Here is a 24,046-nt window from a genome sequence, read left to right as displayed (position 1 = left end):
GTGATCTAGACTAATAGTCACTATTGTCAGTTGTCACTATCTCAGTGATAATTGATAAATAATAATTATCTCTTGAAAGATAATCTTTTAAAATTTTTTTTGTAAGCTTTTGACTTTTTTACTACGCTCGCACTCTATGGTTTTAATTATTCGTTAATTTTACGTTTTTATTTCAAGTTTTAAATAGGTAATATACTACTCATTACGCATGAGGATATTATTTTGTGTATCTATTATGAGCAAAACCGTTATTTGAGCAAAAAATATATTATCATTTTATTTTTAAGGTAATTTTAAATATTTATGTTACCTATTTAATACGTAATTTAGTTATATTATTATTAATGAAGATTAGATTTTATTCCAAAACTAAAATCATAATGAATTTGAGCATTGAAATAATATAGATTCAATAACATCATCACTCCTTGGCTTTATAAAATAATATAAAAAGTTTTGTTTTTACTTATATTACAATTAATTTAATATTTTCTTAGTCTTAATAGTAATTTTGTTTATATGCAAAAATTGTGACATGAACAAAATTTAACGTAAGATTTATAAATTTTAATTTAGGTGTGGCAATGAAAAATAACTTATACCACCTACCCCTATAGAATATTAGAACTACATTTTACGGTTGAGTATCCATTATAACAATTTGAATTTCAAATGCTTATAAAAAAATAAATGTGACTTTCCAGTATACTATTAGTTTTTACAATCAATAACAGTAACTACTTTTTATTAAAAACTTTTGGTTATTTATTGTTAAACAATTAATTAAATATTTATTGGCTATTTTTAATGTAATCACACAGTGCGAACTGCACGCTACGGCACACTTAGAAGTCATCTTTCTTATATTTGTATATTTGTACAATGTAATTTTATACTTAGTACTACTATTATCCACCAATTAGGGGGTACATCCATCCCTTTAACACATTCACTGCGGATGACACCAATTGGCGTCATTCCCCTTGTTATTAAATGCACTTTAATTTAGTCAACGTTAGAATTAAATTTTTTGTTTTTCGTCAGCGTCTTCTATAAGCATTTTTTCATAAACAAGTGCAAACCGTACTATGATATTTTAATTTTTCAATTTTTAGGAATTTTTTTTTAAAACTCCAATTTTTTCAGCGTCACGCTTAAGTACACACAAATGTCATCCACAGGGAACATATTAAATAGATGTGGCAACCGCACATGGGTTTGGCGCCACTGGGTTACAACTTAATGTTGGGTTTGCAATTTTTTTGATGGGTCACAACTCACAAGTATCTTCTGAGATCAAATTATATAATTATTATACTTAGGCTGCTTAATAAACTTGTACTAGGTATGTATGAATATATTTGAATAGCAAAATGAATACGATGAGACAAAATTAATTAAAGGGAACCCAATATATATGATAAAAATAATTTAATTTAATTTATTGACCATTTTAATCATGTAGACCATACCAATGTCGTTTTAACTAATAATAAAAATGTGTTTTAATTATTTATAATAAAGTTACATGTGTTAAATTGAAATTTTTACTAGGTAGTACCTAGTAGGTGCATTTAGTATATTTTCAAAATAACTTTTTTAATATATGATATAATATATATATAGTTTTTAAAGAATATTTTTCATTTTCTCAAAATATTCAGTAAAAAATATTTTATTTTATTATTTAGCATAAAAATATAAGATATACCTTAAATGTATTAAAACATACAAAATATATTTGTATTCATAATTGTAATAATATTCAAATATTCAATACAATTTTCGAGTAGATCTCGTATAGCTTGAAAGTTGAAACCCGCTTTGATAGATTTTGAATTCCAGAACCAATATCAATATAACACAATAAAACTAAAATGTATTTTATTGGTTGTGTCCCAGACGATAGATCTAATACACTATTAGACCTATTTTTGTTGCAATATCAACAAAGTTGGGAAATATTGTTATAAAATATATAAGTATCGGAAATTTAAATATGATTTTTAAGTGCACCAAAAATTTCTCCAGAATATAAATCAGAGCATTATTTAAGGATAAAGGGGGAAATGCTTGGTGAATTGCCCTGTATAATAATATAATATATTAATATATATTATTTTTCTATGTATAAATATCATTCTAATAATAATCTTTAAACGATTTATCATATTTCATAGAATGGTTCTGCCTGTCAATTCCATGTCAGATTCGTTAGATGATACTAGTGAAGGTGTTGGATTGGGTTGCTGCTTAGTATTGTTTACAGAATGGAAGCAAGTCCTTGACTTTATTGATGAACTACCTGAAATCTATACAAATGAGAGTCAAAGTGAAAATTCATATGAAAAATTCAAGTATATACTTACACAATACACAGAACAACCTCATTTAATTGATCCATATTTGTGTGAAATACTGGGAAAAATTTTATCTATTGTCCGTGATACTTCAAAACCATCACTACTAAAGCATAAGGCATTTCGTTATTTGTTTTTAGTCGTCAGTGTTAGAGGTTATAAAGTTGTTTTACAAAATTTACCACATGAGGTAAGTTTACAAGAATTTAAAAATAACTATGTATAGTTTATGATGTGTAAAGATATTTATAATACATTACTTATAATTTTGATATTTTTTAGGTTTCCGATTTGGAAAAAGTTTTAAAAATGTTAGAGGAACAAAATGAATCTGATCATGACTCTTGGGAAACTCGTTATTGTCTTTTGTTATGGCTATCTATTATTGTTATTATACCATTTGATATGCGGAAACTAGATGGAACTATCCATATAGAGTGTAAAACTACCTTACAAAGGTTTTTAAAAATACATTTTTAGAATTTATCACCATACTCTGTTTAATTAAAGGAACTTTGGTGGCCTGTTACTTTGCATGGTAGTAGTATGCCCTGTGGTGGTATGCTATATCAATGGCTTACTATTTGGTTAGGTCGCCAAGATTTCTTCTCAGATTCAAAATAAATGTATAATTATCCAATATTTTACCCACACTTATTTTCAAAATTTAGATTAGTTGATGTGGTCATGACATATTTAAGTTCTGGTGATGCTTGTAGAGATATGGCTACAGTTTTAGCAACACGTTTGTTTACCCGATCAGATGTTAAGGAATCCCACCTTCCAATTTTTCTAGATTGGGTTAAACTGGTAATTATTTGAAAACTATTTAATTCAAATATATTACTATTGTACCTATTAAAATGTATACATGTATAGAAAATATCAGATGAAAAAGCAACTCGATGGGAGAGGCTAGGTGCAATGAGCAGCATTGCAGCCATTTTTAAAGCTGCCAGACGAGAAGATGCTCAAAACTTTGTAGAAGATATTTTTGAATGCCTGAAACTGTCAAAATGTAAAAGCGATACTTTGAGACTGACACGGAAATATTATATGAAAATTGTACAAAGAGCTGGTTGGTTTTTATTATTTTCATATTTAGTGAATAAAATACTAAAATTTTTTAAATTATTCACTGATTATTTAAGGTTTAACGTTACTAAAAGTACGAATCGCGGCATGGCGTTACGATCGTGGAACGAGGTCATTAGAACAGAATTTATTAAGTACCGAGCCTCATCAAATTGAAACTAAATGTGTTCAAATTGCTGAGGAAGATGATGATGAAATTTCTTCACTCTTAGAAGACATTATACAAGAATTAATAGAAGGATTAAAAGATACTGATATTATTGTCAGGTAAGCTTAATTGTAGTTTATTTTAATATTTATATTAAAAATATTTTGTTGTAGATATTCGGCTGCTAAAGGAGTAGGTCGAATAACTGGCCGTTTATCAAAGACATATGGTAATGAAGTAGTGAATGCTGTGTTAAGTATGTTGAGTCCTGAAGAAAATGATAATGCATGGCATGGAGGATGTTTAGCACTTGCTGAATTGGGTATATATAAACAATATTTTTTTATTAAAAACAAATATAATAATTATTATTGTTTAATTACTTTTAAGGTCGTCGTGGCTTACTTCTCAGTGAAAATTTACCTCTTGTTGTACCTGCTGTTATAAAAGCTTTGGTGTATGATGAACCTAAGGGTTATACATCGGTTGGATCACATATTAGAGATGCAGCTTGTTATGTTTGTTGGTCTTTTGCAAGAGCATTTAGTACTGATGACATTCAGCCATATGTCGAAGAAATTGCTGGTGCATTATTAGCAGTTGCTTGTTATGACAGAGAGGTAAATAAAAATATTTAGAATGCTTTTATGACTTATTATTGTATGATCTGTTAATAACTATTTATAACTGCTTATAATTCAGTTGACATGCCGTAGAGCAGCTTCAGCAGCATTTCAAGAGAATGTTGGTCGTCAAGGTAAATTTCCACATGGAATTGAAATTGTGACAGCAGCTGATTATTTTTCAGTTGGTATGCGTAATAATGCATATTTAGAAGTGAGCATTTTTATAGCACAATATAAAGAGTATGATAAACTTCTGATCAAACATCTGTTAGAAAAGAAAATAGTACATTGGGACACATCAATACGTGAATTGGCTGCAATGGTATGTATGATGTGTATTTTTTCACTATGAAATGGTATATATAGGTACATAATATATTTTTCTTAGGCTTTGGGAAGACTTGTAGAACTAAAACCATCAAAAGCTAAAGAATCAATATTCCCAGAGTTGCTATTATTAACGGAAACATCAAACATTAACAAACGACACGGAGGTGTTATGGCTATTGGGGAAGTATTAAATGGAATATCTAAGACTCTTGATCCTAACGTTGAGTTAGGAGAAGAACTATTAGAGAAAATAATTAATCTTGTTCTTAATTTGAAAAATCATGGAAAATTGAAAGGCATCAGTAGTGAGTTGGTAAAAATGGCATGTTGTCACCTTATTAAACTCATATCAACGAGTAACATTATTGTTAAAGACAAACAAATTGTAGGTATGAATCATTTAAATAACTGACAGTTAAAATCTACGCATCTCAATTGTTAAATAATTAATATTATTAATTTCTTATGTCTTGTTTAGATGAATGGAGATTATTGTTGGAGGATTGTTTGTCAAATGAAATGTCAGATTTACGAAACAAGGCTGCACAAGCTATTTGCCCTTTATTTGAAAAATATTATATCCCCGATTCATCTGATACTGGCACTATAATAAATACATATGTACAAAAATTGTCTTCAAATCACATGATGGAACGTATTGGTTTTAGCCTAGCATTGGGATCATTACCTTCTTCATTTATGAATACTTATATCGTATTGATATTAAAAGGTCTCATAGACTGTACCAAAATAACTCGACTTACAATCAAGTGGGCTGAATCTCGAAAAGATGCTGTAATTGCTATAACAAAAATTTGGACCAAACTGATTTCTACACCTTGTATGTTCCAATTTAATTTTTAATTTTTATTGTAATTAAAAAATATTTTTGTATACTTACAGGCTACGTAGATAATTGTATAGAACATTCAAATGCAGTATTACGTTGTTTATTAGACTGTGCTTTAGAGTATACTATGGATCATCGAGGTGATGTTGGTGTTTGGGTAAGAGAAGCCGCCATCAATAGTTTAGAGGTATTAATATTTACTATTTTTTATTTAATTAAGCACCTAACACAATTTTTTTACTTATAAACGTTCAAATATTTACTTAAGGTAGTTGTATTGGATTTAACTGATATTCAGCCAAACATACTAAATGAAAATACAATCAAACAAATTATGTGTGCTCTAGTAAGACAAGGTGTTGATCGAATAGATAAAATTCGAGGACTTTCATGTATGGTCATAACAAATTTACTGCACAGGTAAGGAAAAAAAATATTTATGATTGTTATTGAATTTATGTAACTTCAAATATTTTTATAGGAAAAAAAATATTGTTCCTAATATTGCTCATCGAAATGAACTTGAAAGATTGTTTAAAAAAAAAGATTCATTTAATTGGTTCACAGAATCTGACTCATTTTCTGTAATGGTGAACTTTCTAAGTATGCCTGAATACAAGTACCCTGTGTTGGTTGGTCTATTAGTTTGTATTGGCGGTGTTTCAGAAAGCCTGGTAAATGTTTTATATTTATCATATCATATACCATATTTTTATCTAATTGATACAATGTATGTTTATTTATATAGGTAAAAGAAGCTTGTCACAATTTCACTAAGCACATGAAATCTGTTCCTGATGACGAATTTGAAAATTTGTGCACTGACATTATTGCTGTATGGGGTGGTAAAGTAGCTGAAGTTGATGCTGATGAACGAATTCATCAATGTATATTGATGTCTATTGAACGACTAGCTACAGCTGGTGCTTTTAAGGATCAATTTGAGCGTAATGAATCAGAATTTGCCGCTAATATACTAACACTTGTAAAAAAAGAAGCTGTTTCTTCTAAAGGAGGTTCAACCAAATTAACATCATGTGTTGAATTACTTTGTCATATAATACAGGTAAGTACTTCATATTTCCCATTGACAATTAGTTGAGTACTTAAATATTTTCATTTTTTATCAGGTTCCTGGACAAGTTGGAATACGCTCAATGACCCAACTATCAATATTTTTAGCACATAGATTTGCATGGTTACGAAAAGTGGTAGCAGCTCGGCTAGTAGAAGTTTTAATTGTGTATTCAGATAGGTTCAGTGTATCAGATGAAAATATAAACAAAGTTGTTGAATTACTTGAAGAATTTGATTGGCAAGAATCTAGTGTAGAAAAAGTAAGAGCAGAGCGAAACAAAATTTGTGGTCTTCTAAATGTACCCATTCCAAAAGTTATTGTAAAAACTAATAATTTGCACTGATAGTTCTATATGTATATTTTTTTATTATTTATACTAACTAAATTAACTTCTGTGATGTACTACTTTATTTTCTTATTTTTTTTTATATTTGTTATCCACTTTTAACTGATAATATTTTTCATTATATTAGAATATAAATAAATGCTTACATTATTTTTTAAAGTAATTACTACTATATTATAATTGTTAATCATTATTATTATTAAATATTAATATTAGATTGGTTAATTTTACTAATCAAAACTGTGTCTTCCAGTGATTCATCATGTTTAGATGGACTGATTTCTTGAGTTATTGAATTCTGATTAATTACATCTGGTTTTGGTAGTGTGATTATCAAACCTTTACTTTCAAGATAACATTTAGCTTTGTCAATAGCATCCTGTGTAAACTTATCCTTATTTTCATTCATATAATTATATGTCCATAGATCTAGCTCAACAATTATAAAAACTGATCCTCTTACATGTAATTTTGCACCTAAAACAGTAATGATTGTAATTTATGATCATATTAGTTTTAATTTTATATGGTACACGTGAGCTATATTCATGTTTAAACAAATTATACCCATGTTATTCAATATTAAATGAGCAAATATAAATATGCCGCTCATTTCATAAATAGATTAATAGAATATCTACCAATAGCAAAATCTTTGGTTCCATAAAATTGATCTTCATCTACATTAGTGCCTGGCTTCCGTAGCCTTGTATATGACATGAACCGTCCTTTAATGAATCCACTATTCTTACTAGCCAATTCAACTATGCTCATTTGATCATTGCCAATGCAATATTCCATAATGAAATCGCGAAGATTGTCTACTTCATACACTGGTACCATCTTCAATTTATATCTTAGTTTTTTACTAGCGTTTAGTACATATGTAACAAAATCCAATGTTTTCGGGGCTTTAGGTATTAGTGATAAACAGTTCTGCCGTGTATCATCTGGATCACCAATACCTGTGTGAGGCGGTATCACCTATCAATTCATATACATTAAAATATGTTAAAAAAAAAAATACTGAGTACCTATTCTTACCAATTTAGATACAGTTGGAAAATTCTCTTTTGGTTTAAAGACTTCAATAGAATCGGGTTGAACAATTTGCAAAATATCTTTAAAGTAATCCCTAGTAAATGGATCACAGTCGTAAAGTAAAAATCTAAAAAAAGTTAATATATTTGAGAATGTGAACTAAAGTTAAACATTTTAACATTAGTATAGGAGCTATTGATGTTATATCACCTATTTTAGCTTACTTGAAATTTTTATTGCTTATAGAATCGGGCTTGCTGAATACGAAAGAAAAATTGTCTGATTCGTAGACCAGCTCAATTGTGGTGGGGGGTGGGAGGAGGTAGCTCAAAAATCAACTTAATTGAGTACCTCAGCTTCCAACTAGGTACCAACACCAAAAGATTTGAAATAATTAAAATAATGTTATAAAAAATCAGCTGATGAAAATTCAGATTTCAACATGTAAATAACAATAAAATTGTTTACAAATTGTTTAGTTTATAAAATGTGTAATTGTTTTTTACATGTTAGAATCTGAATTTTCATCAGTCAACTTTTCATAATTTAATTATTTTAAATCATTTGGTGTTGGTGGCTGAGGTGCTAGAGTCAGTTGATTTTCGAGACACCCCTTCCACCCCCTCGAGCTGGTCAACGAATCAGCCGATTTTTCTATCGTATTCAGCAGCCTTGATAGTTGATTCTATTAGCTATAAAAATGTCAAGGAAGTTAAAATAGGTGAGCTGAGCCGTGAGGTCAACTGCCAGTAGCTCCCCTGTCTACATGCATACCTACGACCCATCACAAAAATTGTATTTCCTATGATAAAATCTTTTGGTTGATAATATTCTTCATATTCTTTGTTTCCAGGTTCCGAATAAATTGATGGGAAATTTGCTAAAAATTAAATTAAAATAATTTAAAATACATTATAATTAGGTACAAAATATTAAATTTTGTAATTAAAACAATCTTGTAATAAATTATTATTATAGTTAACACAATAATACATTTTTTAATTTATTGTGCATCTGTGTTTATTACATAGATATCTATTTATCTTTAAGATTCTGAGCAAAAATATCAATAAATTGGTTTCAATTATGTGTGTTTTTTTAGATTCTGAGCGGAGCAATGAATGTAGGTAGGTCGTAGGTATTGATTTGACAATGATGTGTTATTTGTTTTTTTACATTTTTTTTTGTTTGTCATCACCTTTTAGGACAGTAAAAGGGCTTAGATTTTCTTCAACAGTATGTTTTCTGATAGGAAAGTGAATCTAGTTGGTACTTTTGTGGTCCCCAGTAGTTTTCAAAAGCACCGTGAAAAACAAAAAAAAAATTAAGGGAAAACGGAATTTTTACGCAAAAGATTTTGGTTTTTGGTGTACCTAACTCTAAAACAAATTACCGTAGATAGGTACATGCAATTTTGACTGAATGCTTGTATTAGCATTTTCTATACACCATAACATTTTCAAAAGTTTTCTTTTTTAAGATTTGAAAAAGTAATACAAGATTTCTCATAAGGTAGTTTGTCTACCTTTATCAAAAAAAAAAATTCTACAAGCAAGTCAAATTAAATTTTTATGAGAGTTTAAAGTTTATATTATTACAACAATGGATATTCGCACTCGATTTCTCGTGTAACGACTTTCTTATTTTGTTGTAATTCAAAAACAATAACTATAGATTCATGAAAATTTCATTGAATGTTTATTTTATCAATTCCTATACTTGATAAAATATTTTCACTCGTTTTGAGCTCTTTGCGGACAATTTAAAATTTTAATTTTTTTGGTTTTTTTTTCTATGAATATCAATGTTTTATTTGTTGGACTAAAAAGGTGGAAAATTTAATACAAGGCTCCTGATATATTGCTACAATAACAGTTGGAAAATATTGAAAATACATAGGCACAAAAAGCATTTTAAGTTTGAATTTTGACAAAACTTAATAATTATTTGTAAGTAATGTTGAACATTTTATAAAATGTTCAACTTTTATAGCTAAGAATTGAAAATTTAAAACAAGGTTCCACGTAAATATTTTATATATAAATTACTTCATTCACAATAATATTATCAAATATACTTAGTATTTACTATTTAGTAATATACATAGGCTGACTGACCGTCTTCGCTTAGAATCGTTTTTCTTATACAATGCTATTACATTATTACTTATAATTCAGGGGTGGCCAAACGGTCGATCGCGATCGACTGGTCGATCTTGGACGATTTCTAAGTCGATCTCCTTGTTAGAATTTATTAATTATTCTTATGCATTTGTTATTTAGTAGATTCACTTATTAAATACCTACATATATTTCGGATTAACCTGTTACTGTGAAATGGCATTTTCTCACATGAAATTTATAAAAGCTGAGTAGGTTAGGTTTAGACTTAAGCACGGAGTCTTCATTTGGCCATGATATATGCAACGACACGCTTTTAAATCAACAGTAAAATGTTAATACATTTTAAAATTATTTAGAAATTTCATGTGAAACACTCATTTTAGATAACTTAACACTTTAATTTTATTATTTATATGAGTATGTCTATTATTAATATTAAATAATTTTTTTACATTAGTCGATCCTAAAAGAAAAAATATACTTTCAGTAGATCTTAATCAAAAAAAGTTTGGCCACCCCTGACTATATCAATGAATTCAAATGTATCACCATCCATTACAGTGACCCACTTGAAACCTACTGTTCAGGTAGTTCAGCAGAGAGACACCCACTTTGACTCGTTTTGAGCTGTTTAACGGACATTTTCAATTTTTTTTTTTTTCTATTAATGTCAATACAATTGTATTTGTTGCGTGATACAAGCATAAAATAGATGTTAAAGGATACAAGGCTGAAGGCTCCCGATTTATTGTTACAATAGCAGTTGAACAATATTAAAAATACATGGGTACAATTTTTTTTATAATCATTTTAAGTTTGAATTTTGACAACATATTAATCAAAATCTCGAAAATTATCAATTATTGCAATTAAAAAGTTATAAAATGTTCAATTTGTATAGCTAAGGATTGAAAATTTAAAACAAAGATTCTCATAAATAGTTCATACTTAACCAAAAAGTTTAAAAAATATACTAACAATTATTTTTTACAGACATTTTAAATCCAAAAGACGAAATTACCTACATATTAAATTCGAGATTAACAATAATTTTAGTTATTTTGTTGTAATTCAAAAATATTATTCGTGGATATATGACACTTAGAGTATTTATTAACATATTTTGTAAATACAATCACATTTTTAAACCCAATTTTTTTGGCAAGAATGAATTTAACCTACTGTATAGTAACTAGTAGATACTAGATACGAATGCCTAATACTAAATTAATTAGTTTAATCACTATAATATCATAAAGTATACCTACTTACTACTTGGTAATATTATGGGTTGACAGACTAGTCTAAAATAAAGATCGCTCAAAATCATTTTTACGTACCTATATTACAACGATTTTTGAGTAGTTTGGTTAAGGTATTACCTACATATTATACACGGAAAAAAACAAAAGTTTATTCTTAAGGGGGGTTCACACTACACCGTGTCGTGTAAAATTATCAAGGTTAACACAGTTACTAAACGATACCATATAGTTAAATATGAAAATTGACACGTGGTAGTGAGAACCCTCCCTTTAGTATTGGGATTGTCTTAGGAATTTCACTGCAATTTCTTATTATTTTTTTTATTTATTTATTGCATGTAATTATTCTACTTAAATAACCTATGATTTTATTAAGAATATATAAAAGACAAAATAAATGTAAAATTAGTGGGTAATGTAGGTTAGGTATACCTACTTATACCTACCATATATACTTTATTTTATTAGATAACATTTTTAAATGAGTATAATATGTTTTATTATAAAGTATAATATACTTCAGTCTTAAGTATAATTCATACTTAAATGGTTTTATTTATTTGTAAATATTATTATGTTACCTATAACTTATAATATTATAAAAAAATGTTTAAATATTTTTAAAAAATCAGTACTTACGCGGTAAATTTGACCAATCTTTTGGTAGTCTAATTTTACCTAAAAACAAAGGGAAAGGGTTCTGCCCGCATGTCTTTCCCGTGTTTTTCGATTCGTAGATTTCTACACGGTCATAAGCCATGAAATACAAAAGTACAAAGAACTTCCATTCTGCAGGTTCAGATCCTTCATCGTACCACACTGTGTAAAATCTTTTAAGTAGATAAACATATGGTTAATATATTAGATAAATTATGTAAATATAATAACATATATATAATTTGGTAGGTGTATTTAAGTATTTTCCGGTGTCATCATAATCTTTCTTAAGGGTAATATCATAAGCGCAAATAGCGTTTGGGATTTAGGGGCTAAAGCCTTGCTTTGAGAATATTGAATAAGCTTAAGACAAAGTTTAGGAAATGTTTTGGGGGGCTATGGACATTTTTGGGAGGGCTTAGCCCCTAAAGCCCTCCCCCCTATTTGCGCCTATGGGTAATATAGTTATTTAAAAAATGATATCACACTGGACAGTCAGCCAACTAATTGTTTGTGCATAATATGATGAGATTTGGAATACAGTCGGTCGGCACTATCGTGAGCCGATATTCACGAATAAAACGCTGCACCAAGCACGTTTGACGTCGGGAGGCGTTCGACTGTATCGGTCAGATCTATGTATTATGCAAAGCGCGGGTCAGACCTGTTCGGTCACAAGGGACACCGGTTGCAATAATGTACAGTTACAAATTGCTCAAAACGAATCGTTTTTGATGACCCGCGTATTCGGCGAAAATGAATAAATAAGCTGCCGTGTCGGTGTCGTGTTTTGTGGCTGACTCGGCTGGCGCCGGACTGGTCGGCCGCATCGCATAAGGACCTACGAGGGCAGAACGCAGTGGACGGGGCAGCGGCCACAGCAGCCAACGCAGCGGGCGAGACCAAGCTTATAAATACGAGTGCGGAGCACCAAATCTCCTCAGTGCGTGTTCAACGGAGCTTTCTGCAGCAAGACCCACCCAGGGCAGACTTGCACAGATGGACTTCATATACATTATTATTACGATTCAAACCTAACATAAATTATTATATTTTGGTTACTGTCGCAGTACCTTTATTAATAAATTATAATATTTATTCTATATTGAATATATCAAATATACAAAAAATACAGTCCACTCAAATGTATTTCCTCGCCGGAACAGTAGGTAATATATTATAAAAGTATTTATCAATTTTTCCCTAGATATTTGTTCAAGCACATAATTTGTGGTGGCAAGTGATGGAGGCCTCGGAGTGGTGCAGGGTGTGCAAATTCGAGTGGTCGTTCGTATTTCGGTGTGAAGTTTCCGATAACGTACAACCGCGTTCTACCACTTGAAAGATAATAACGGGCCAAACCGTTGTTGTGACCGCAAATCCTAAGCTTGATTATTCACAATACAGTGTTAACTAAATCTAAGTGATTAGTATTTAGTATTAAAATAATTAAAATTAAAAAATTAAAATAAAAAAAATTTTCTGGATTTTTCGTGGGGGGGGGGGGTCTGTCGTGGTTATACTTTATGTCTTTATACTTAAATGGGGCCCATGACCTAGAAAAGTTAAGAACCTATGCTATAATAAAGAATCGAAGGAAGTTGATATGATAAAGACGAGTGGAGGGACATTTCATTAATGAACCAATCTACCATCTACCGCGGATTTAAAAAGAAGTAAATAGTTTTACAGATATGCACCTAGTAATGTACCAACCTGAGAACTTTGCCATCATTCTCTAAAAACTGTCTGAACTTGTCGTCTTCTATCGACCGACTTCCAAGTCCAAATTTTAACGCCAATGTTGCTGACTGTTGTTTCTTCTGCTGAAGTAACTGTTGCCGTCTTGCGCTCATGTAAGGGTCGTCGGGCACTGGTTTGTCTACATCCACTTCCACACCCTGGCTTGACAAGAATTGTCTAGTAAAAGAGTTGCAACTGCACAATTTATACACAACTCCGTAGAAATTAAGTTCCACACCGTTGTTGAAATCGGACCAATGCCAAGTCCTGTTCTTACGGTGTGGATTCGGTATCTGACCGCGTTTCAGCAGACATCCTTGGACATAACCTGCGTTCTGCAGATGGTAAAATAAAAAAAAATTGAATACTTATATCAGCATCATTAAAACCAAGAGTACAACCTAAAAAGTAAATGAGATAAAATCGAGAAAAAGTAAAAACCTCTTCAACGGGTTCCATTACGCTAATAGTGTCGTCAACCAAGAAATATGTAATTTTAACACGGCGCACTCTAAACGTGTCCACAGCTGATTCTGTAATAGCCTGTTGAGTGAATCCATTGAAGGAGAGACATTTTCCATCAAACCTAATGAAATGTGATTGAACAATTGGTTTCGGCGGATCTTTTGCTTGTCCATAGGTCAGTGTTGGATTATATCTGTATATTATTAAATTATTTAAATACAACCAAAATCATTAATAATACCTATATAGGTAGAAGTAGATGGTAGGTACTAGGTATACTTATTGGCTGTTAGTAAATCACAATACGTGTAACATAAATTGATCAGAATTATGACATAAGTATAAATGTATAATATGTTTGGGTCAAGAATACGATTCACATATTTATGTGCTAAAAATATGGACTCTAAAGTCTAAATAGGCTAATTTAATTTCTATTATTGAAGCCCATGTATTACAATGTCGTAAACAATAATTCTGTATATTTAGAACTCATAATATAATATAATGTACCACGCATTCATATAAATTATATTTTAGAAATATTCTATTAATATACAGGTTTAAGTGTAATCTAGCCAAGGGAATAATCACTCCTATAATACTGGTTAGGTATACAAAAAATATCAATATTTGTGTACCTACCTATACCAACATTAACATTAACAGTTTGATCTTACTATAGCTAAATATTATGTAGGCAACTTAATTTAAATATTTATAATTTTAACAATGTATATTTATTTGTTATTTTTAAAAAGCTAAATATTTCAAATATATATATATAAAAAAAATTATGATAGATAAAAATTAACCATTATACCTAAGTAGTTTTAATGAAATTTTCATTTCTTAAAAATTAATTATATTAAATTAATTATTTTTCTTTATAAATATCACTTAGCTTAAAACTTTAGTATTGTAGGTACTTAACCCAAACTTATATATCCCCAACAGAATCATTATGCTAAAGGGGAATTCCAAACATATTACGCATGATAAACATCGTTGTGTACCATCGTCCTGGAAATGTTTGATTTTTTCGAGTAAACTGCGATTTTGAATTGTACTTCGATTTCATTTGCAATTTAAAGTCTGACCCATAAACACCAAAAGTAAAAATGGCCACCATTAACAGCGTTATCGTCGAATTAATCGAAGAGATCATAATGAAGAGTGTTGACTAATGTATTACGACGACGGAAGAAGAAAATCCCAAACCAGAAGATAAAGATTTAAATCTGAAACTCGACGACGATGGTGAAGAAGACGTTATATTATACGTGACATTATTTGGTTATTTGGTTAACATAATATGGTTGATGCAGTATGCATGGTGGATGAAGACAGCGGTGACGCTGCAGTGGTAGTACTGGCGCCCTTATAGAGACGCTCGGAACGAACGAGCTGCAGGGTGGTGTACTTCAGCGGGCCGGCGACGACGTGCAGGAAAAGGCAGACATGATACCATCTGTGGGAATTGAAGAAGTGAGGGGCACTACTACACTGGACAACAAGAACCGGAGACAACCACAGTTACGAGCAAGACACGTGGACGGACAAGACGATTTTTCGTCTGGACAAAGCGCCTGCTACTGTGTGGTTGTGGCCGAAGAACTTGAAACCCACAGTGTAGTAATACCCCCCTTCCCCCAGATGAAGACACATAGACAAGACGGCGGCGACAGGGGAGTGGTACGTGAAAGAACACTTTACGGTGTCCGGCGGTAAGTCACCCTTACGTTCTCCGGCCACCAGCAGAAAGGCAAAATCGCAGTTGCCAGCGTCGCGCGCTCGCGATTGCCGACACGCGAGACCATCAAGACGACTCAGCGCGGGCCCGGTTGCTTCGGTCACACCAGGAGCGATGGGCGACGACGACGGCGGTGGCTAGCTGTACTGGCGTGGGCAACGATACCGCCCCGACGGTACCACGACGATGGCAGAGTGCACGAAGGCGATTTGCAAAGGCAGCGACGGAGACACAACGGGTGAGTGATACAGCTGAGCTAGGAAAATGGACGTCAGCATTGCCGGATAACGTTTCAGGGTACGGCGATGCGCGACTACAGGACACGGTCGAGTCAGGGCGATAATCATGCGGAGAGGATCCGCCGATTGTCTCCAATTTTGCCCAGTGGCAATCGGTCGGTCACGGCCGATTCCGTAGCACCAAAAGCTGCCTTTGCTCGCTCAGTGTTTTAGGTCTCCGTCGCCGTCGTCACGCATCAGTTGTCTTCAGTACCTATGCATCGTCTATGCGCACGACATCGCGCACTAGCTGCTCGCCGTTAACTCGTCTCATCGCTCCCGTGGCCGCCGCGATCGGGAATTCGACCATCGTCATGATGGTCGTCACACGCGAGCAAACGCGCTGGCGACTGCACTCGTCCGCCTGTGGGATGTGCCGCGAAAACGTATAGAGGTGACCAGTAGACTTATTGCTTTATGCAAGCACCTCGCCATCACGTACTCCCCTGCTTATTGTGTCTTGTTTGGTGTTTTTTTTTTTTATTATTTTCCTATTTCTAAATTCATCCAACCTTAGGCCACGTTTATATCTCGAAAATTCTTCAAAATTAGGCCACTTTAAGCCGTTAAATTATTTTAACTTTTGATTTTACTTAAACTATAATAAATATATTATAAAATTACATTTGTTGAATACACAATAAAATTGTCTATACAAAAACAAAATATTGTTTCTTTTTTACGTATTAGAGTGTACCTATATTTGTATATTTATTTATTTCAACAGAATAATGGGTTCCACTGAACATGCTCCTATGAGAGCCCATGCAAAGTAATAACTACCTATACTAGCAATGTTTTTGTCACGTATCAAATATATCAATAAAATATCATAATAATGATAGCCGATAGGTATATTTATATTGATATAAATCATTGTATACGAAAAACGGTTCTGAGCGAAGACCGACTTTAAAGGGCCTACAATGTGGGTGTGCAGGTACAATGGTAGCTGTAGCCACTGGTGTATAGGTACCTTTTGGCTTTTACCGTTACGGTAAAAGTAAGAATACCGATGAAACCTAGGTTTTAACAGTAAATGACTGCTGCACTTCACAGGTTCCTATTGTGGGGGTGGATATTATAGTTATCAAACGCGATTTAGTCAATGACCATTGATTATAAGCATGATTTAGAATATCGATACTCGATAGATATATTAATAATTAATTGTAAAATCAAATTTCAACTTTGGTAAAATAGTCGGCGTCCGTTAAATGTATTCGCCCTTGGAACGCAGTTTTTAAATCGTTGGATTGAGCTCCTCTCAGTGGCGGATATATCATAGTTCTGAGGGGGGGGGGGGGGTACCTAAATACCTAAAAAAAAAAAAAGGTCACTCAATGTATTGTGGGTTGCCAAATTTAAAAAAATTCTCAAAATGGGTCGTACAATAAAAAGTTTGGGAAACTATGCTCTATGGTACTTGTCCCGAAATTTCATGGAGGAAAAAAAATAATATTATACAAGCGAAAAATCAATCTGCAGATAACAACAGTATAAATATTTAAATATTTATAATCAATGGTTATAGGCTAGAGACAATATTGTAATAAATATAGTGGTGGCGAAAAGCCCAAGGGCGGTCCACCAATTAATTTTTTCAATTCTATGGTTATTAGGTTTGGGTTTTGTAAACGGTTTTTTAAGATTTTAGGCTTCAGTTACGGTTTTTAAACCGATGTTTTCAAGCTTTTGGTTTCGTTGCAGTTACGGTGTTTAAATATGAACTAACAGCGGTTTTAACCGGTTTTTCAGAAAACCGGTTCAACTAGTTCGATCCCTATAAACTAAATATTAAAACTAAAGATTTATTAATGAGTTATCTTATTGTAATTTTAAAATATTATTTATGGATAATTATTTAAAACTATTATAAGGTAGGTGTATTATTATATTTTATAAAGACAATGTATTTTAAAAATAGAATTTTTTCGGTAAAACGTAAAAACTAATTCAACCTACTGTATTAATAATAGTTAAATACATTACTTTTATATAACGATATAACTACCTATATAATCGCAGTGATTTTGTAATTTAATATTTGAATTCAAATACAACACTTATAACATGAAAGTGACTTAGGTACTCCTCTGACGAGCTAAAATCGATACCTAGGATAGGTACTGTAGTACTGTACAACAGACTATATAGAGCGATTACCTACTTTCCTCTACGCTATTCTGCCATAATGTCTACTGTCTAGTACCTACGCTGAATAGTACGCTTTACTGCTATAGTGCTATAGTATATAAGTAGGCCCATAATAATTATAACAGTAGTAATATTAATATTTAATTATAATATGAAATTATTACAATATTAGAAATAGATGTAGGTATATAAACACATTAAACTGACCCAGTGGTACCTAATGTTTTACTGTACAGCATGAAATCCACGTCTAAGGGGGCTTTTCCAATTCCCGTTGGTTTGTCTTTGGGAATAGCATATCCGTTTTTCCATCGAAACTGAGAACTTAAATGGTGATCTCTTTTCTAAGTAAAATAATATAACAATAATATAATTAGCCATTGGGTAATAAGTACATAAAATAGGTACATCATCATGGACACATGGGTTCCCACCTACATTTTGTGCGTTATTGTTTATTTCAATATTTGTACTATTAAAATTAATATTATTTAGAATCAACATTTTATCTCTATAGTCTATACAATATTATACTTACCGTTATGTCTGTAAAACGGAACCCGGGTATAAAAGGTAGACCGTCCATTTTCGTAACTGTTCACGGATGGAATATACAAGTAAGTGTTCATAGTTAAAATTTAATCAATACCTAGTAAACTTGGTAACCAAGCGGGGAAAATATAGTTAAATAATGCCTATAAGTTATAACAAACAAGTGGTGTAAATCGTATTCTAGAAACGCATAATTATATGCGTGGCAGTTGATAGTGGTTTATGCGGGGTCGTGGCCTAAGACCCTCCCCCTAATACTCGATAAAAAAAAAACATTAAATTATGATCATGCCTTTGATTAAATGTATATGTTACGGGCAAAGTGGAAAATTCGGACAATGTATACAATGCCCGGGCATACACTTTATATCTAACATCATCTAATGACTAATAGTCTAAAATGTACCTACCTCTATTCTAACATGAGGTACCTATGTAGGCATGTGGATATGCGAATAAGATGGATCTACATATATAAAACATAAAAATATAAAATGTATAATTTAAATTCACCTTGCGGGTTATACCAGGAGCAACTCCAGAGCCTTGGTTAGAGGGGGGGGGGGGCAAGTTATAATTTCACAAAATTTTATAACAAAAAGAAAACAACAATTTTTACAACACAAATTCAAGTCGTCTATTTTTAGTTCATTTACCCAGCAGGTACGCCGTCATACCTCTATGGCCCATATAGTATTATAGTCCATATGACAATTTTATAATAATTTAATATGCATTTTTTGCTAACAATATACATCATTTATAAATACGGGCTTGGGGGGGGGGTGCAGCTCCCTGTAACCGCCCATGGGTTATACTTTTAATTTTTATACTCTACATCAGAGGTATTCAAACTGTGCGTCGCGGCTCCCAGGGGCATCGCGAGAGTTATCGAAGGGAGCCACGTCATATAATTGAAAACCAATAAATATTTTAAAATATTTTTACGAAAAACATTTTTTATTATCATTGAGGCACACCGGTTGGGAAACGTTGGATTGTTTACAGTCTACACTCTACTATAATCATTCGCTAAGTATAGCGTTAATTGATCGCGTAAGTCGCAATAGAGACAGCGATACCATCAACTGCCATTGTTAAATCATCAATGCGTATGTCGTGTTTGGCAGTATTAGTCGCGAGTTAAATTATCAGTCATTTTTAATTTGGGAGCCGTCAACATTTTGTGAAGACTCAAAGGAGCCTTGGGATGAAAAAGTTTGAATACCTCTGCTCTACATCATACCTATTATTATATTATTATTAAAAATAAGTGGGGAAGTAAGGTAAGCCGTTCTATTGTTAATTAAGTGTCATATTGTGTACGTCGTCATTGAGTAATTCACTGTAATAGACAAAAGTGTAGGTACCTAATGAATGTGTTAAATTTGAATTCAATGATAAATCATTGCATATCAAAAACGTTACCGAGAGCGAGTGAAGTCGGCCTGTCAATCTATATATTACCATTGATTATATAATCAATGATATTACTAAATATAGTAAATTGTATAAGTAACTATATAGGTATACCCATATTTAAGTGGCACAACCAGGATTTATTCAAGGGGGGGGGGGGGTCCAAAAAAAATGTATTTAACTACTGTTTTTCTATCCTTTTGCTGAGTAAGTATAAACGTACATTTCATTTCTTAATAAACACAAATTTGCCCGGTCTAAGACCAATAAAAAAAAAGGTGGGTAAGTGGATGTCGCTCTGCTCTACAGTAGGTTACAAGTGGGTCACTGTATAATGGATAATATTAAATTTGAATTCAATGATATAATATCATTGTATAAGAAAAACGATTCTGAGCGGAGACGGTTTGTCAGTCTAGGTATTAGACATATACCTATTATAGGTATAGTTACTATAGTATTAAAAAAAAATTACGAAAAATGTTTACGAATTATAAACTCAACATAATTAGGTAATTTTCGTAATTTTTCCATATTTTGTCAATTTTTGAACTTTAAATGCTAATAAAAAAAAACTGTGACTAAGGACTTTTAATATTTTTCAAATGTCATTGTAACAATATAGTAGGAGCCTTGTATTACATTTTCAAGTATTTTTACTCAACAAATAAAGTTTTATTAACATTCATAGAAAAAAAAGGTGGGTAAGTGGATGTCGCTCTGCTATACGGTAGGTTACAAGTGGGTCACTGTATAATGGTCAATGGAACAAAATAACTAAAATAGTTATTCCAGGTTTTTTAATATGTAAAAAAAAAATACATTTTTAACTACAAAATATTTATTCAATTTTACATTTGATAAATTTTGTCAAAATTCGATCTTTAAATGCTGTTGAAGAAAATCCAAGCACTTTTACTGTCATAAAAGGTGATGACAGACACAAAAAAAAAATTAAAATTAAAAAATTAAAAATAAACACACATCATTGTAAAATCAATACATTCATCGTTCCACTCAGAATTTAAAACACAATTTTATTATTTACATTTTAGATTCTGAGTGGAAAGATGAATGTATTGATTTTACAATGATGTGTGTTTTTTTTTTTTTTTTTTTATTTATTTTTTTTTTTTTTGTGTCTGTCATCACGGTTTGGGGCAATAAAACTGCTTCGATTTTCTTCAACAGTATCTTGTTTGATGGGAAAGTGAATCCAGTTGGTGCATTCGGGAGGTCAAAAATTGAAATTTCCAATAGTTTTGAAAAGCGCCATGAAAAACAAAATAAAAATTAAGGAAAAACGGGAATTTTTACACAAAATCTGTTTTCGAGAAAATTGATTTTGGTTTTGGTGTAACTTTAAAACAAATAACCGTAGATACTTGAAATGTTCACTGGTTGTTTATATTTCCATTTTCTATACATAATAAAATTTTCAAATTATTTCGATTTGTTTTGAACTGTTTAGGGACATTTCCAGTTTTCAATTTTATTAGTTTTTTTTTCTATGAATGTTAATAAAACTTTATTTGTCGAGAAAAAATACTTGAAAATTTAATACTTGGCTCCTACTATATTGTTACAATAACATTTGAAAAATATTAAGAATCCATAATCACAGTTTTTTTTATTAGCATTTAAAGTTCAAAAATTGACAAAATATGTAAAAATCACGAAAATTAGCAAATTATTACGAGTTAAGAATTCGTAAAAATTTTTCTTTTTAAATTTAAGATTTGAAAATGTATTACAAGATTCCACATAATATTGTCTACCTTTATCAAAAAAAAAAATGTCTACATGAAAGTCAAATTAAATTTTTAAGAGCGTCTGAAAATCATATTTTTACAACATATGATATTCGCTTGATTTTCTTATTTTGTTGTAATTAAAAAACGAATGACTATAGATACTTGAACATTTCACTGAATTTTAGATTCTGAACGATGAATGTATTGATTTTACAATGATGTGTATTTTTTTTTAATTTTTTTTTTTGTATTTTTGTATTTTGTATTTTTTTTTTGTGTCTGTGTACACGATAAGTAGTCAAAATAATGCTTCGATTTTCAACTTCAGTATCTTGTTCGATTGGAAAGTGTATATCGTTGGTGCATTGAGGAGGTCAAAATTTAAATTTCCCAGTAATTTTCAAAAGCGCCGTAAAAACCAAAGAAAAATTAAGGAAAAACGGGAATTTTTACACAAAATTGAATTTGGTATTTGGTGTAACTTTAAAAAAAATTTCCGTAGATACATGAAATTTTGACTGAATGTTTATATTAGCATTTTCTATACTCCATAACATTTTCAAAATATTTTGACTTATTTTGAGCTCTTTACGGACATTATCAGTTTTCATTTTTTTTTAGTTTTTTTTCTAAAAATATCAATTAAATTTTATTTGTTGATTAAAAAAGCTTGAAAATTTAATAGAAGGCTCCAAGTATATTGTTTCAAAAGCAGATGAAAAATATTAAAAATCTTTAGTCACTGTTTTTTTTTTATAAGCATTTAAAGTTCAAAAATTGAAAAAACATGGGAAAATCACGAAAATTAGCAAATTATTTTGAGTTAAGAATTCGTAAAAAATTTTCTTTTTAAATCTAAGATTTTAAAATGTAATACAAGATTCCTTATAGGATAATCTATTATGATATTTTATCATTGAATTCAAGTCTAATACAACCCATTATACAATGACCCACTTGTAAACTACTGTACAGCGGAGCGACATCCACTTACCTGCTTTTTTTTTATTAGCATTTAAAGTTCGAATTTTGACAAAATATATCAAATTTAAAATTTAATAATTATTTTTAGTTAAAAATGTATAAAATGTTCAACTTTTATAGCTAAGCATAGGCGCAAATAGTGTTTGAGATTTGGGGGGGCTATAGGGCTAATAGGGCCTCACTTTGATAATATTGGATAAGCTATTAAAACAAAATGTAGGAAATGATTGGGAGGGCTATGGACATTTTTGGGAGGGCTTAGCCCCTAAAGCCCCCCCCTATTTGTGCCTATGTAGCTGAGGATTAAAAATTTAAAACAAGGTTCCACGTAAATAGGTTATATATAAATTACTTTATTCACAATATCATCAGATATACTTAGTAATATCATAGGCTGACTGACCGTTTTCGCTCAGAATTGTTTTTCTAATACAATGATATATCATTGAATTCAAATTTAACACCGTCCATTACAGTGACCCACTTGTAACCTACTGTACTACAGAGCGACATCCACTTACCCACCTTTTTTTTTATAAGCATCTAAAGTTTAAATATTGACAAAATACTTAAAAATGACGAAAATTTACAAATTATTTTGAGTTAGAAATTCATAAAAAATTTTCTTTTTAAATCTAAGATTTGAAAATGTAATACAATATCCTCATATTATAAGTTTGTCTACTTTTTTCAAAAAAAAAAAATGTCTACAAGCAAGTCAAATTAAATTTTTATGAGCGTTTAAAATTCATATTTTTACAACATTTGATATTCACTCGATTTCTCATGTAACGATTTTCTTATATTGTTGTTATTAAAAAACGAATGACTGTAGATACTTGAAAATTTCACTGAATGTTTATATTAGCATTTCCTACACATTAACATTTTGAAAATATTTTGACTCTTTTTGAGCTGTTTACGGACATTTTCAGTTTTCAAGTTTTTTAGTTTTTATTTCTATAAATATCAACGAAGTTTTATCTGTTGGGCCAAAAAGTGTAAAAATTTAATACAATGCT

The 24,046-nt window shown here is 30.9% G+C and overlaps 2 protein-coding genes across 2 annotated transcripts; one reads left to right on the top strand and one right to left on the bottom strand.

The window, feature by feature from the left end:
• Positions 1-86: 86 nt before the first annotated feature.
• Positions 87-7,005, top strand: LOC100169142 (tubulin-specific chaperone D). The gene is made up of 16 exons (XM_008185960.3): positions 87-287; positions 2,181-2,550; positions 2,643-2,818; positions 3,032-3,170; positions 3,240-3,438; positions 3,512-3,722; positions 3,777-3,925; positions 3,994-4,223; positions 4,306-4,551; positions 4,618-4,948; positions 5,038-5,400; positions 5,463-5,596; positions 5,678-5,829; positions 5,891-6,083; positions 6,158-6,475; positions 6,540-7,005. The coding sequence occupies exons 2-16, from the start codon at positions 2,182-2,184 to the stop codon at positions 6,828-6,830; spliced, it is 3,501 nt and encodes a 1,166-aa protein (XP_008184182.1). The 5' UTR covers positions 87-287; position 2,181; the 3' UTR covers positions 6,831-7,005.
• On the bottom strand, positions 6,989-19,090 carry LOC100167091 (EF-hand domain-containing protein 1-like). The gene is made up of 9 exons (XM_016805322.2): positions 18,854-19,090; positions 18,523-18,659; positions 14,104-14,320; positions 13,636-13,997; positions 11,902-12,092; positions 8,649-8,754; positions 7,878-8,001; positions 7,475-7,817; positions 6,989-7,310 (listed from the first exon to the last, which is right to left on the bottom strand). The coding sequence occupies exons 1-9, from the start codon at positions 18,899-18,901 to the stop codon at positions 7,033-7,035; spliced, it is 1,806 nt and encodes a 601-aa protein (XP_016660811.1). The 5' UTR covers positions 18,902-19,090; the 3' UTR covers positions 6,989-7,032.
• Between the last annotated feature and the right edge of the window lie 4,956 nt (positions 19,091-24,046).

This window comes from Acyrthosiphon pisum, chromosome A1, assembly GCF_005508785.2.
Source record: "Acyrthosiphon pisum isolate AL4f chromosome A1, pea_aphid_22Mar2018_4r6ur, whole genome shotgun sequence".
In the NCBI taxonomy this organism is placed as follows: Eukaryota; Metazoa; Arthropoda; class Insecta; order Hemiptera; family Aphididae; genus Acyrthosiphon; species Acyrthosiphon pisum.
The sequence above is the reverse complement of the archived record's forward strand: the minus strand, read 5'-3'. Positions and strand labels throughout refer to the sequence as shown.